Below are 10,817 nucleotides of genomic sequence, written 5' to 3' on the forward strand. Positions count from 1 at the left end.
GCATGAAAGAGTGGTGATAGGAGCAGACTTCAATGGGCATGTTGGTGAAGGGAACAGAGGTGATGAGGAAGTAATGGGTAGATATGGTATCAAGGATAGGAATCGGGAAGGACAGATGGTAGTTGATTTTGCAAAAAGGATGGAAATGGCTGTGGTGAATACCTACTTTAAGAAAAGGGAGGAGCACAGGGTAACATATAAGAGTGGAGGAAGGTGCACACAGGTGGACTACATTTTTTATAGGAGATGCAAGCTAAAAGAAATCACAGACTGTAAGGTGGTAGCAGGAGAGAGTGTCACTAGACAGCATAGGATGGTTGTTTGTAGGATGACGTTAGAGGTAAAGAAGAAGAAGAGAGTGAGAGCTCAACAAAGGATCAGATGGTGGAAGCTGAAGGAGGAAGACTGTTGTGTGAAATTTAGCGAGCAGGTGAGAGAAGCACTAGTTGGAGGGGAAGCAGTTTTGGACAACTGGAAAAGTACTGCAGATGTGGTGAGGGAGACAGCTAGGACAGTACTGGGTATGACATCTGGACAGTGGAAGGAAGACAAGGAGACTTGGTGGTGGAATGAAGAGGTCCAGGAAAGCATAAGGAGAAAGAGGTTGGTGAAAAGGTTTTGGGATAGTCGGAGAGATGAAGAAAGTAGACAGGAGTACAAGGAGATGCGGCGTAAGGCGAGAAGAGAAGTGGCAAAAGCAAAGGAAAAGGCATATTGCGAGCTGTACAAGAAGTTGAATAGTAAGGAAGGAGAAAAGGACTTGTACCGATTGGCCAGACAAAGGGACAGAGCTGGAAAGGATGTGCAGCAGGTTAGGGTGGTAAAAGATGCACATGGTAATGTGCTGACAAGTGAGGAGTGTGTGCTGAGAAGGTGGAGGGAATATTTTGAAGAGTTGATGAATAAAGAAAATGAGCGAGAGAAAAGGCTGGATGATGTGGTGAAAGTAAATCAGGAAGCAAAAGAGATTAGCAAGGAAGAAGTGAGGGCTGCTATGAAGAGGATGAAAAGTGGAAAGGCAGTTGGTCCAGATGACATTCCAATGGAGGCATGGAAATGTCTAGGAGAGATGGCAGTAGAGTTTCTAACCAGATTGTTTAATAAAATCTTGGAAAGTGAGAGGATGCCTGAGGAGTGGAGACGAAGTGTGCTGGTTCCTATTGTCAAGAACAAGGGTGATGTGCAGAGCTGCAGTAACTAGAGAGGCATAAAGCTGATCAGCCACAGCATGAAGTTATGGGAAAGAGTAGTAGAAGATAGGTTTAGAAAACAGGTGAAGATCTGTGAGCAGCAATATGGTTTCATGCCGAGAAAGAGCACTACAGATGCAATGTTTGCTCTGAGAATACTGTTGGAAAAGTACAGAGAAGGACAGAAAGAGTTACATTGTGTTTTTGTGGACTTAGAAAAAGCTTATGATAGGGTGCCAAGAGAAGAGTTGTGGCATTGTATGAGGAAGTCTGGAGTGACAGAGAAGTATGTTAGGGTAGTGCAGGACATGTACAAGAATAGTGTGACAGCGGTGAGATGCGCAGTCGGAATGACAGACTCATTCAAGGTGGAGGTGGGATTACACCAAGGATCAGCTCTGAGTCCTTTCTTGTTTGCAGTGGTGATGGACAGGTTGACAGATGAGATCAGACAGGAGGTAAGTTACTCCTTGTAACTGCACTATTCCACTGGGCTCCCTCTCGTTCACACACATGTACTCAGTCTTGTTTCTACTGACTTTCATTCCCCTTCTCTCCAAAGCATATCTCCACTTCTCCAGACTAGACTCAGCTTGCTCTCTACTCTCACTACAGATCACAATGTCATCTGCAAACATCATAGTCCATGGGGACTCCTGTTTCACAACATATCTATAAGACAAGGTGCATAAAATAAACAGCTGGCAGCGTAAAATTATGAATAGCTGAAATATTTTGACAAATGAACTTGATATGCTGAACGCAGCAGCTGGTGTCTCATGGCAAGATTACAGGTAACGTGAAAATAAATGTTTGTGATTTTTAACTTACCCTGATAAAACAATATGTGCCATTATGATACAATCCAATATCCATATAATTACACCAAATACTGATATTTTACTGTTGGTCATGGATTTTACATATCAGTGTTTGTTTTTGACTCTTTTGCAGATGATGTGCTTTTCTTCCACCGAACCCCAGACAGCCAAGGTGAGAAGCCCTCAGCAGGTCTCCAAGCAGATGAACAAACCACACCAGATCCACAGCGATGGGAGGGTCAGACCAGCTGCACCGCGAGTACTCAACGGTAAATTTTGGTTTTGGAATATAAACTTTTAAAGCGGAACTGTGGGTTTTTTCAACCTGAGCATTATTTTTTAGATGTTTTTAGATTCAGCATTTCACTTGGGACAAAAACGATTTTAACTGTTCCATTGTGGAGTTGGAACAATGTAACGGTACGGGGCTCAAAGCTCAAAGATAACCACTTAATGTCGGAACAGAATCAGTGAATGTCTAATCAGACACATCTGGTCGGCTGAAGAGACATTCTGTGGGTGTACACGTGTACATGTTTTTCTCAGTAAACATCAAAAAATGCTCTTTAAAATGAAGGTAGCCAAGCGGTTTGTGCACTTTTTTCCGGTGCATAGAGTTGTTTGTTCAAGGCCACCCCGGCTGGTTTTCCATGTCATGTGACCTTAAACACTTACTGAATCAAGATGCGGCTCCATTGTGGATCTGCTATGACGACCCGAGGACAAAGGGAGAAATGTGAAGAACTTATAAAATGATTGTGCATTAATTCACCTTACTTTTGCTGCTGCGCACACAGAAATTACAAGTCGATTGTCGCTGAGGGGCTCGTTCTTCTGAATGATTCTGGAAACTTCTTGAAAAGTTATGCGTAATTTCACAAACAAACAGATTAACGTATCTGAAAACTGTCAGGCTGAGCAAAGGCGAGGCACAGACAGAGGCTGGACACAAATGCAGGCTCACAAACAGGACGTATGAGTAAAAAGGATGGTCTTTATTACAGACAGGGGTTCGGTGACAGGAAGGCAGTTCTCAGAACAAAAGTACCAGGCAGGGGCGAGGCAGAGGACGTGGTCAAAAACAAGCAGGGTTAGTACACAAGCAAACTGGGCTTTCAGAGCTGAGGCAAAAACAGGATCCGGTACACAGAGCAGAATCAAAACACGGCTAGAGCAAAAACAGGACGAGACGAAGTGCTGGTAAGTGACGGACATCATCAACAAATGAGCAGTGAGGGAGTGAACAGACGCAGTTTAAATAAGGAAGACGGTGACAGGAAAACAAGGTACACGTGAGGACGAAGGATCTGGAAAGGGGGCGTGGCTGACAGATGAGGAACAGGTGCAAGAGAGTCAGGGAGGAAAACGCAACGCAGACAAATCAAAAGAACCAAGTGACTGGAAAATTAATGGAGAAAAAGAGGCGTGCTTAAGGCAGACAATAATAAGAGTGAGCAAAACAAAAGGGGGAAAAAAACTAGGAGATAATGTGACTAATCAAAGTGGAAAATCAGGAGATCAATAATAATAATAATAATAATAAACAAAACTGGAACAGAACTGACACTGAATAAAGTATAGAAATAAATACAATGACAATACAAATTTACTACAATAAGAAATAAATCACAAACGGAACATAATCAGATACAAAACACTAAAGATAAACATAAGCAAAACCTGTGACTAAAGCATAATGTAAAGAATGTGAAAAGCTAAACCAATACATACATGACAAATAAAAAAAGATAACTAAGAATGATACTAGTGACTCAAGAATACAGAAAGAAAAGCAATAAATGACTAAACCGAAAATGCAATACAAGAGAGAAGCAAGAATACAATAAAGAACCAAGACCAAGAACACAGAATAATACATTAACATGAATAATCAGAAACAGACAAGAATGAAATTGGATTCAAAATGAGCAGACAATCAAGATGTTCCTGAGTCTGTCACTCTGAGGATCGAACCCCTTTTCAGGAAAAAACAAAACATTCTTCATATCCATGTTCTTAATTTTTCTACAGTATGAATGTTGCATGTGCAGCATTGTCTGAGAATAAATACAAAATGACATTAAAGTCATGACAAAGGTTTTCAGACAGTTTGGAAAAGTCTGTAAATGTTTTGGTTTGGTGCTTTGCATAAAACAACCCTGAGCCAAATTTACCTGATACAACTTTAAACCTGAGGAAATGTTTGTGTGCAACTGCTGAGTCCAGGAGAGACGTGGACATTTATTTTGTCTGTGTCTCGTTATGTTGCCACCTTTAGTTGAATTATTATTGTGTTTGATGCATCAGATTTCTGCAGATCAGTACAGTCAGTAGCAGTCAGACAGACACACGTCTCTGTCTCAGCAGGTCTGGACTTTAGCTGAAGACTGTTTCTCTTTCTTTCTCTCTGCAGACAAACCTCAGACTCCTCACAGGCTGTCCAACCCCAATGGACAGAATGTCTGTGTCATCATGACGAGGGACATCAGGATGGTCCCGTCAGAACGAAGGTCCTCACGCCCGCCTTCAGCACAGTGAGTGAATGATGTGATTTAGGGTTGGACTTACACACTTGTATTGGTTCCTTGTGTCTTTTTTTATGACTCAGTAAGAGGACTTATTGTGGACATGAAGACAATAACAGCTACATCAGTCTGATGTTTGACCGTATTGACCGTGACTTCTCTCAAATGATTGACTTCTTGCTGACCTAGGCAAGGCGATTCCAGAGTCTAACTCACATTTGCTACAAATTCATTCATTTTTGCCACTTATCTGGGTCTGGGTCATGTGTCAGCAGACGAAGCAGCTCAACCCAAACTTCCCTGTTCTGACCTTTAACCCCCTTCAGGAGAATCCCTCTGTGTTCCCAAGCCACCTGGGAGATAAAATCCCTCCAGTGTGTTCTGGGTCTTCCCTGCGGCCTCCTCCCACGTGCCTGGAAGACTTTGTGGGGGAGATGACCAGGGGGCATCCTCAGTAGATGCTTTCAGTCTGAAAAATCCATGGCTCTACTCCAAGTCTCTCTTACTGTTAAAGCGTCTCACCCTGTCCCTGAGTGTAAGACTGGAACACCGTACAAAAGGACCTCATTTCCCTTTTATTCATGATCTTGTTCTTTCAGTCTCTACCCAAAGCTCATGACCATTTGGAGGTGCTGGTTGTCATCCTAGTCGCTTCACGTTGGGCCTCAAACATGCCCAGTGCACATCAGAGGTCTCAGTCTGACACCAACAGAAACACATCATCTGCAAAAAGCAGAGATGTGATTCTGAGGTCACCAAACTGGACACCCTCCAATCTCTGACTGAGCTTTGAAATCCTGTCCGTAAGAAAAACAAAAATCACAAACAGGATTGTTGACAAGGGACATCCCTGGGACAGTTCAACAGCCACAAGAAACAGGTCCAATGAAGTGGCAAGAATTTGGACACAACCCCTACTTTGGTTGCATGGAGACCCGATTGTGATTTGAAAATCAAATTTCTTTACCTTGACCTTTGTCAAAATTAATTATTTCAGGGCAGTTTCAGGGTCAGCTGCCATTGACATGCCAAGTTTGGTAGAAATCAGCAAAAGGACTTGGGAGGAGTCAGCCAACAATGACGGGAAGACATGAGCTCGACCCCAATGACGGAGGTCAGGAAAATGTAAACTTGCTGGTCAATTCCAAAAACCTCCTCCAAATGTGTCCCAAGTTTCATGTAAATCAGACTGAGAAACTTAAATTTTTTTTTACTTTTGACAACAATGACCTGCACCTTCATCGATTCAGTGTGACCTGAGCAATTCCAGAAACCACCTCCAAATGTGTGCTGTGTTTGGTGCACCAAATTTTGACTTTTCACCCCATTGACCTTGACCTTTGCCAAAACAAACCCTTTAGGGGCAACCCCCGGAGCTGACTGTCATCTACATATCAAGTTTGGACAAACATTCAGATGATGGTCTGATGTTTGAGGGTAAATCAGCATCTGTGGGGAACAAGAAGAGGGAACAGTGAGGGAGTGAAATAGTTGAAATGTTGAATTAAAGCTGAGATGAAACTCATGTCACACACAGTGAAGTGATGGTAAAGTATCACAGAGTGAATCGTCTGATGAATTCTTTCCAATTCTCCTCCTCCAGGCCTCCTTCCTCCTCTGCAGCTCTCAGTCCAGAACTGAAGCTGAAGCTGAAGGAGCTGCTGAAAACGTTCCCTCATGGACTGTGGGCCAACGCGCTGCCGAAGGTTTTCCAGGACAAATACAAAGTAAGTGACATTCTGAAACACTCCACCTGCTTTTACCTTCTTCATCAGTCAGAGCAGCTGTGATCAAGAAATGACTTTACAAAACACCACGTTATTAAAAACAGACTTAATGAGTGTCTGTGAGAACTCTTGTGAAAAGTTACCTGATGGACTTTTAACTCTAAATCTATTTATCTTTTCCAGACCAAACTGCCAGAATACGTCCTGGAGAACCTGGATCTCCTCAAAGACGTCTGTGATATCATCTGTCCACTGCTTGATGACCCAAGGAAGATCATCCTGTACAGCAGGACCCCACCCTGAAGGATGGCGATGACAGGAGGGACTCCAAAACCCATGTTTGAAGACATTTTTTACATAATAATAATAATAATAATGTTTAGTGTAGATTGGAGGGCGTTTCCTTTCCTGCCCCAGCTGCTAATAAAAAAGCCAAGAAAAACCCTGCTATCTCACTTTATTCTTATATTTGTTCATCTTTTCACAGCAGCATTAATGTAACATCGACTTATCTTCAAGCACATAATGAATTACTTTCCTTGATCACTGTATTGTGAATATTTCTTACTTCAAATTAAAAGATCATTTGGAATCTTTTTGGTCTCCAGTCACTTTAAATAAATAGGAGAAGATTATTAAAATGATTCAGGTGGTCAAGTAGTGCAGAACCCGGGTAAAGGCCTCACAGTGACGGTGAGAACAAGTGCAGGGCCGCACCTACAACATCATGGTGATGAACCCTTGTTGGAGGCCCCCCTGTGAACTTTTGTTAAAGGCCCCTACAGACTCCAGAATTCCCACTGTTCTCCTGGTGTCTGAATTTCCTCTGGACACTCCAACATCTCCACATTTGGAGTTGGTCCCTGTGCTCTGGACTGTGGCTGCACATGGCTCCTTCTGGTTGGACTGTGTCTAACTGTAATTAAGATGGTTAAATGCAGAGGACATATTTCATTATATGGATCCATGTACTCACACTGAAGACTTTTACTCTTGTTCTGTGCTACCTGTTTTGTAGACAGAAATTTTGGCATCTCATAAAGTATCTGGACGAATCATGATTGGATGATTTGATGGCGGTTCTACGAGAATTTTTATTATTTTTTTTTTTGTCTTTGAAGAGTTGATTTTACTTATCTGGAAATTTCAAAATTTTTATCAACATTCATTTTGGAAATGAAGCTTCAGTATTTTTCCAACAGCTTGAAAGCATTTCGTGGAACAATGCTGAATATTGTTGAGGTCGTCACTCAAAAAAAGTAATGTCACATGTAATGTCAGTCGTTACTTCAAAAATGATTTTACTTTCAATGGAAAGTAGCTCATTACTTGTTACTTTTGCATTACTCAGAAACAGCCTGTAGCCAAATCTTAAAGCTACGTGCACTGCACACATGGAACAAATTCCGATTGTTAAACAGAGCTGGCTCGAGACCTTTTGGTGCCCTCTAGACAATGTGCACTGACGGCACACGCAACACGCAGGTTTGTGTACGCAGTCATACTGGACAGCAAGTTCCACACCACAGTATGGCCAGTGAAGGATCGTCCGTGGACGGACAAGCTCATTTGTACAAGTATTTGATATAGCTAAAGCGCTCGATCCTGATCAGAAGAGGTATTTAGGGAAAATACAGAGAATCAATGTGGATCTGTTCAATATTTCCCTCAGAAGTTCACCAGTTTTATCAATTTTGAGCAGAAACCAGATGGCGGTATGATATCCAGACATTTTTAACTACTTTATCAACACTCCAACACCCTACACAGAAGAAGCCCTGAAGGCATACAGATGTTTGGAGGCCTACAGCTTCTTCGCGTCTGGATGGGCGCAGAATGTTGTTGTTGCATAAAATTCATAACCAGTTGTGGTTGGACCCCAGGCAAGGTTGGGGACCCAGACAATTTATTGTGTTTGCTTTCCTTCGTGCAACAGGCCTGGTTGAGGGCAGCAGCTGAGCCCATCTGCAGAAAAAAAAAAAATCCAATGTTGGAAACCTTCCACAGCTGGAAAACTGATGTAAGCAGAAGAAATACCTCCAAATCAACACGATCTTCACAGTCATCATGAAACACCTTAACAACTTCAGCTGGATCACCCAGGTGAGCGTGTACGATGTTCTAAACACCCCAAACAGCCAGGGGCTCCCCAGGTAACATCATCGATGTTGTGTCCAACAGAGGAAGCATCATATCTTCAGGCATCTGCATGAACATTAAGACAGACGTTAATTACTGTTGATGCTGATTCTGACTGCTGATTCTTTATGTTTTCAGTGGATTTTAAAGTGTGGATCAGTTTGAACTGCAACACAATGGATGTATTTTTTTCTCCACAATATGAGCAAACCGACTTCAGACACAGAAGGGATTAGGAGGAATGAAAAGGGATGAAGTCATATTTAGTTGATCTCACACTGGACACACCGGCCTGATCGCTGATATTTGTTTGGGAAATGCACCGTCCTCACTGTTCCCTTCAACTTGTTACTGTTAACTCGTCTGCAGCCAAAATGCTTCTGAAACTAGAAGCACTTAGAGAGTGCAAACCTCTGCCAAGGCCATGGGGTCACTGACGCCATAACATCTACACGCCGTGGAATCATTGAACCTAAAAAAGTCTAACAATGATGTTAGTAGTTAAAAAAAAAAAAAGTTTCATCTGCTGTGACTGGATAGCATGTATCCTTAGCGCTTGGCATCACAGTTTACTGCAACTTGCACCTTTCCCAGAAGCTACTGTCATCTGAGCACTGATATTGATATTGCATGTGCTTATAGACAAAAACAAATAAGAGACAAAATTCACTTTATTATTCAACTAAACTGCAAATATATGAATTTTTTAACATTTATGAAACACTTCTCTAAACAAGGCCATAGGGTCCCTGACCCTAAAGAGATTCCCTCCTTGGCTATTTCTTTTTGTCTCTTTCTCTAAAATTGTACATAATAATCATTCGATTATTAATATATAAACAAAAATAAATTTAAGAAATATTCCAATTTGAAAACAAATGCAGCCGAACGTGATGACAGCTGCAACTGCTTAATGCTAACTTTTAACATTGAAAATGCCATAGACATGCTAACGCGTTAGCATCGTGATCCGGATCGTCCGGATCACCACTAAAATTTAATCACTTGTTCCTCTTGTCATTTCCAACCTCTTTGGCGGAGGTAAAAATAAATTTAAGAAATATTACAATTTGAAAACAAATGCACCCGAACGTGAGAACAGCTGCAACTGCTTAATGCTAACTTTTAACATTGAAAATGCCATAGACTTGCTAACGCGTTAGCATCGGGATCCGGTCCACTCCACAAAATTTCATCAAAATTCGTCCAAAACGTTTTGAGTTATCCTGCTGACAGACAAACAAACGTGACCGAAAACATAACCTCCTTGGCGGAGGTAATAAAGATACTCAAACTTTACTAATTTTGGGCCACTGACAATGAAAATGTTGTTTGAAAGTGTTGATTAGCTGTAGTTTTAAGAAATGCTACTACTGTGCTTAACTGCTACTACGGGTTAATATGTAACCCTTTTGTTGATTTTTAAAGTGTTACAAAAAGAAAACAGGTGAAAAATTATATAAACAGTCAGAGAATCATAAAAAAAGACCTATGTTTATGATTTTTCATGAAAACTCTACTGTTAACACGATATAATTATGTAGATGCCAAATGTGAAACCTTATATATCTATCTTGGAAACAGTGGCCAGTTAGCCATTGTTATTGTCATATTTGAATTCAACATGCCAAAATCCATAGTCCAAAGTGTTTCCTCATCCCACAGCCTTATGCCAGAATGGATGAAATTCATTTTTTGCCTCAAAATTCTACTCACAACACCCCATAATAATGACATGAAAAAAAAAAAATCTTTTATTTTTGCAAATTTATTTTAAAAAAAAAACTGCAGTGCTGTGAATACTTTCTGGATGCACCGCATATGGACAAACAGATTACAGTTAACACAGGCAATCACTTGTACGGTTTTGGGGAAGTTTTGTCTTTATTTAGTGGAGTTGCATAGGGGATATGTTTTCTGGCAGCAACCATCTGTCGGCCTGCCAGAATTTGTATCCCCTATCTTTATAGCTGGTATTGCACCCTACCATCAGGTGTTTTATCTTCATATATACTTTAGCTCATACACAATTACTACAGTAAATTTGAGGAAGTTTTGTCCTTCCCTTACCAAAAAGTAGTATATGCAAGTATGTTTCAAGTATACTTCTAGTTTACTTTTTATATACTTATCAGTACTATTTTTTGGTAAGGGTTATTTAGTAGAGTTGCATAAGGGAAACATTTTGTGACAGCCACCATCTGTCGCCCTGCCAGAATTCTACATTTTAAATTTATAAGTGCTGACAGAATATCTATTTTATATTCATTATTTTATTTTTTCTTTATTCGTGTATTGACCCCTGGCATACCTTTGTACTTTAAAAAGTGCAGCCGTAAACGTGTAGCCTCCCTACTCCAGACTCCATTAATGCTCCACACGCCCGAACAGTTGGTGGCAGTAATGCATCATGTT

The 10,817-nt window shown here is 41.1% G+C and overlaps 1 protein-coding gene across 1 annotated transcript; it reads left to right on the plus strand.

The window, feature by feature from the left end:
* Positions 1-1,969: 1,969 nt before the first annotated feature.
* Positions 1,970-6,713, plus strand: LOC117502387 (tudor domain-containing protein 7B-like). The gene is made up of 5 exons (XM_034161416.1): positions 1,970-1,984; positions 2,145-2,280; positions 4,425-4,545; positions 6,140-6,263; positions 6,447-6,713. The coding sequence occupies exons 1-5, from the start codon at positions 1,970-1,972 to the stop codon at positions 6,564-6,566; spliced, it is 516 nt and encodes a 171-aa protein (XP_034017307.1). The 3' UTR covers positions 6,567-6,713.
* The last annotated feature ends 4,104 nt before the right edge of the window (positions 6,714-10,817 follow it).

Source organism: Thalassophryne amazonica, chromosome 20 (assembly GCF_902500255.1).
Source record: "Thalassophryne amazonica chromosome 20, fThaAma1.1, whole genome shotgun sequence".
Classification (NCBI taxonomy): domain Eukaryota; kingdom Metazoa; phylum Chordata; class Actinopteri; order Batrachoidiformes; family Batrachoididae; genus Thalassophryne; species Thalassophryne amazonica.

Excerpts from the sequence above, each read along its gene's own strand:
- LOC117502387 (XM_034161416.1), top strand. Across the intron at positions 2,281-4,424 it reads TGCACCGCGAGTACTCAACG|ACAAACCTCAGACTCCTCAC; the intron begins GTAAATTTTGGT and ends TTCTCTCTGCAG. Across the intron at positions 4,546-6,139 it reads TCACGCCCGCCTTCAGCACA|GCCTCCTTCCTCCTCTGCAG; the intron begins GTGAGTGAATGA and ends CTCCTCCTCCAG.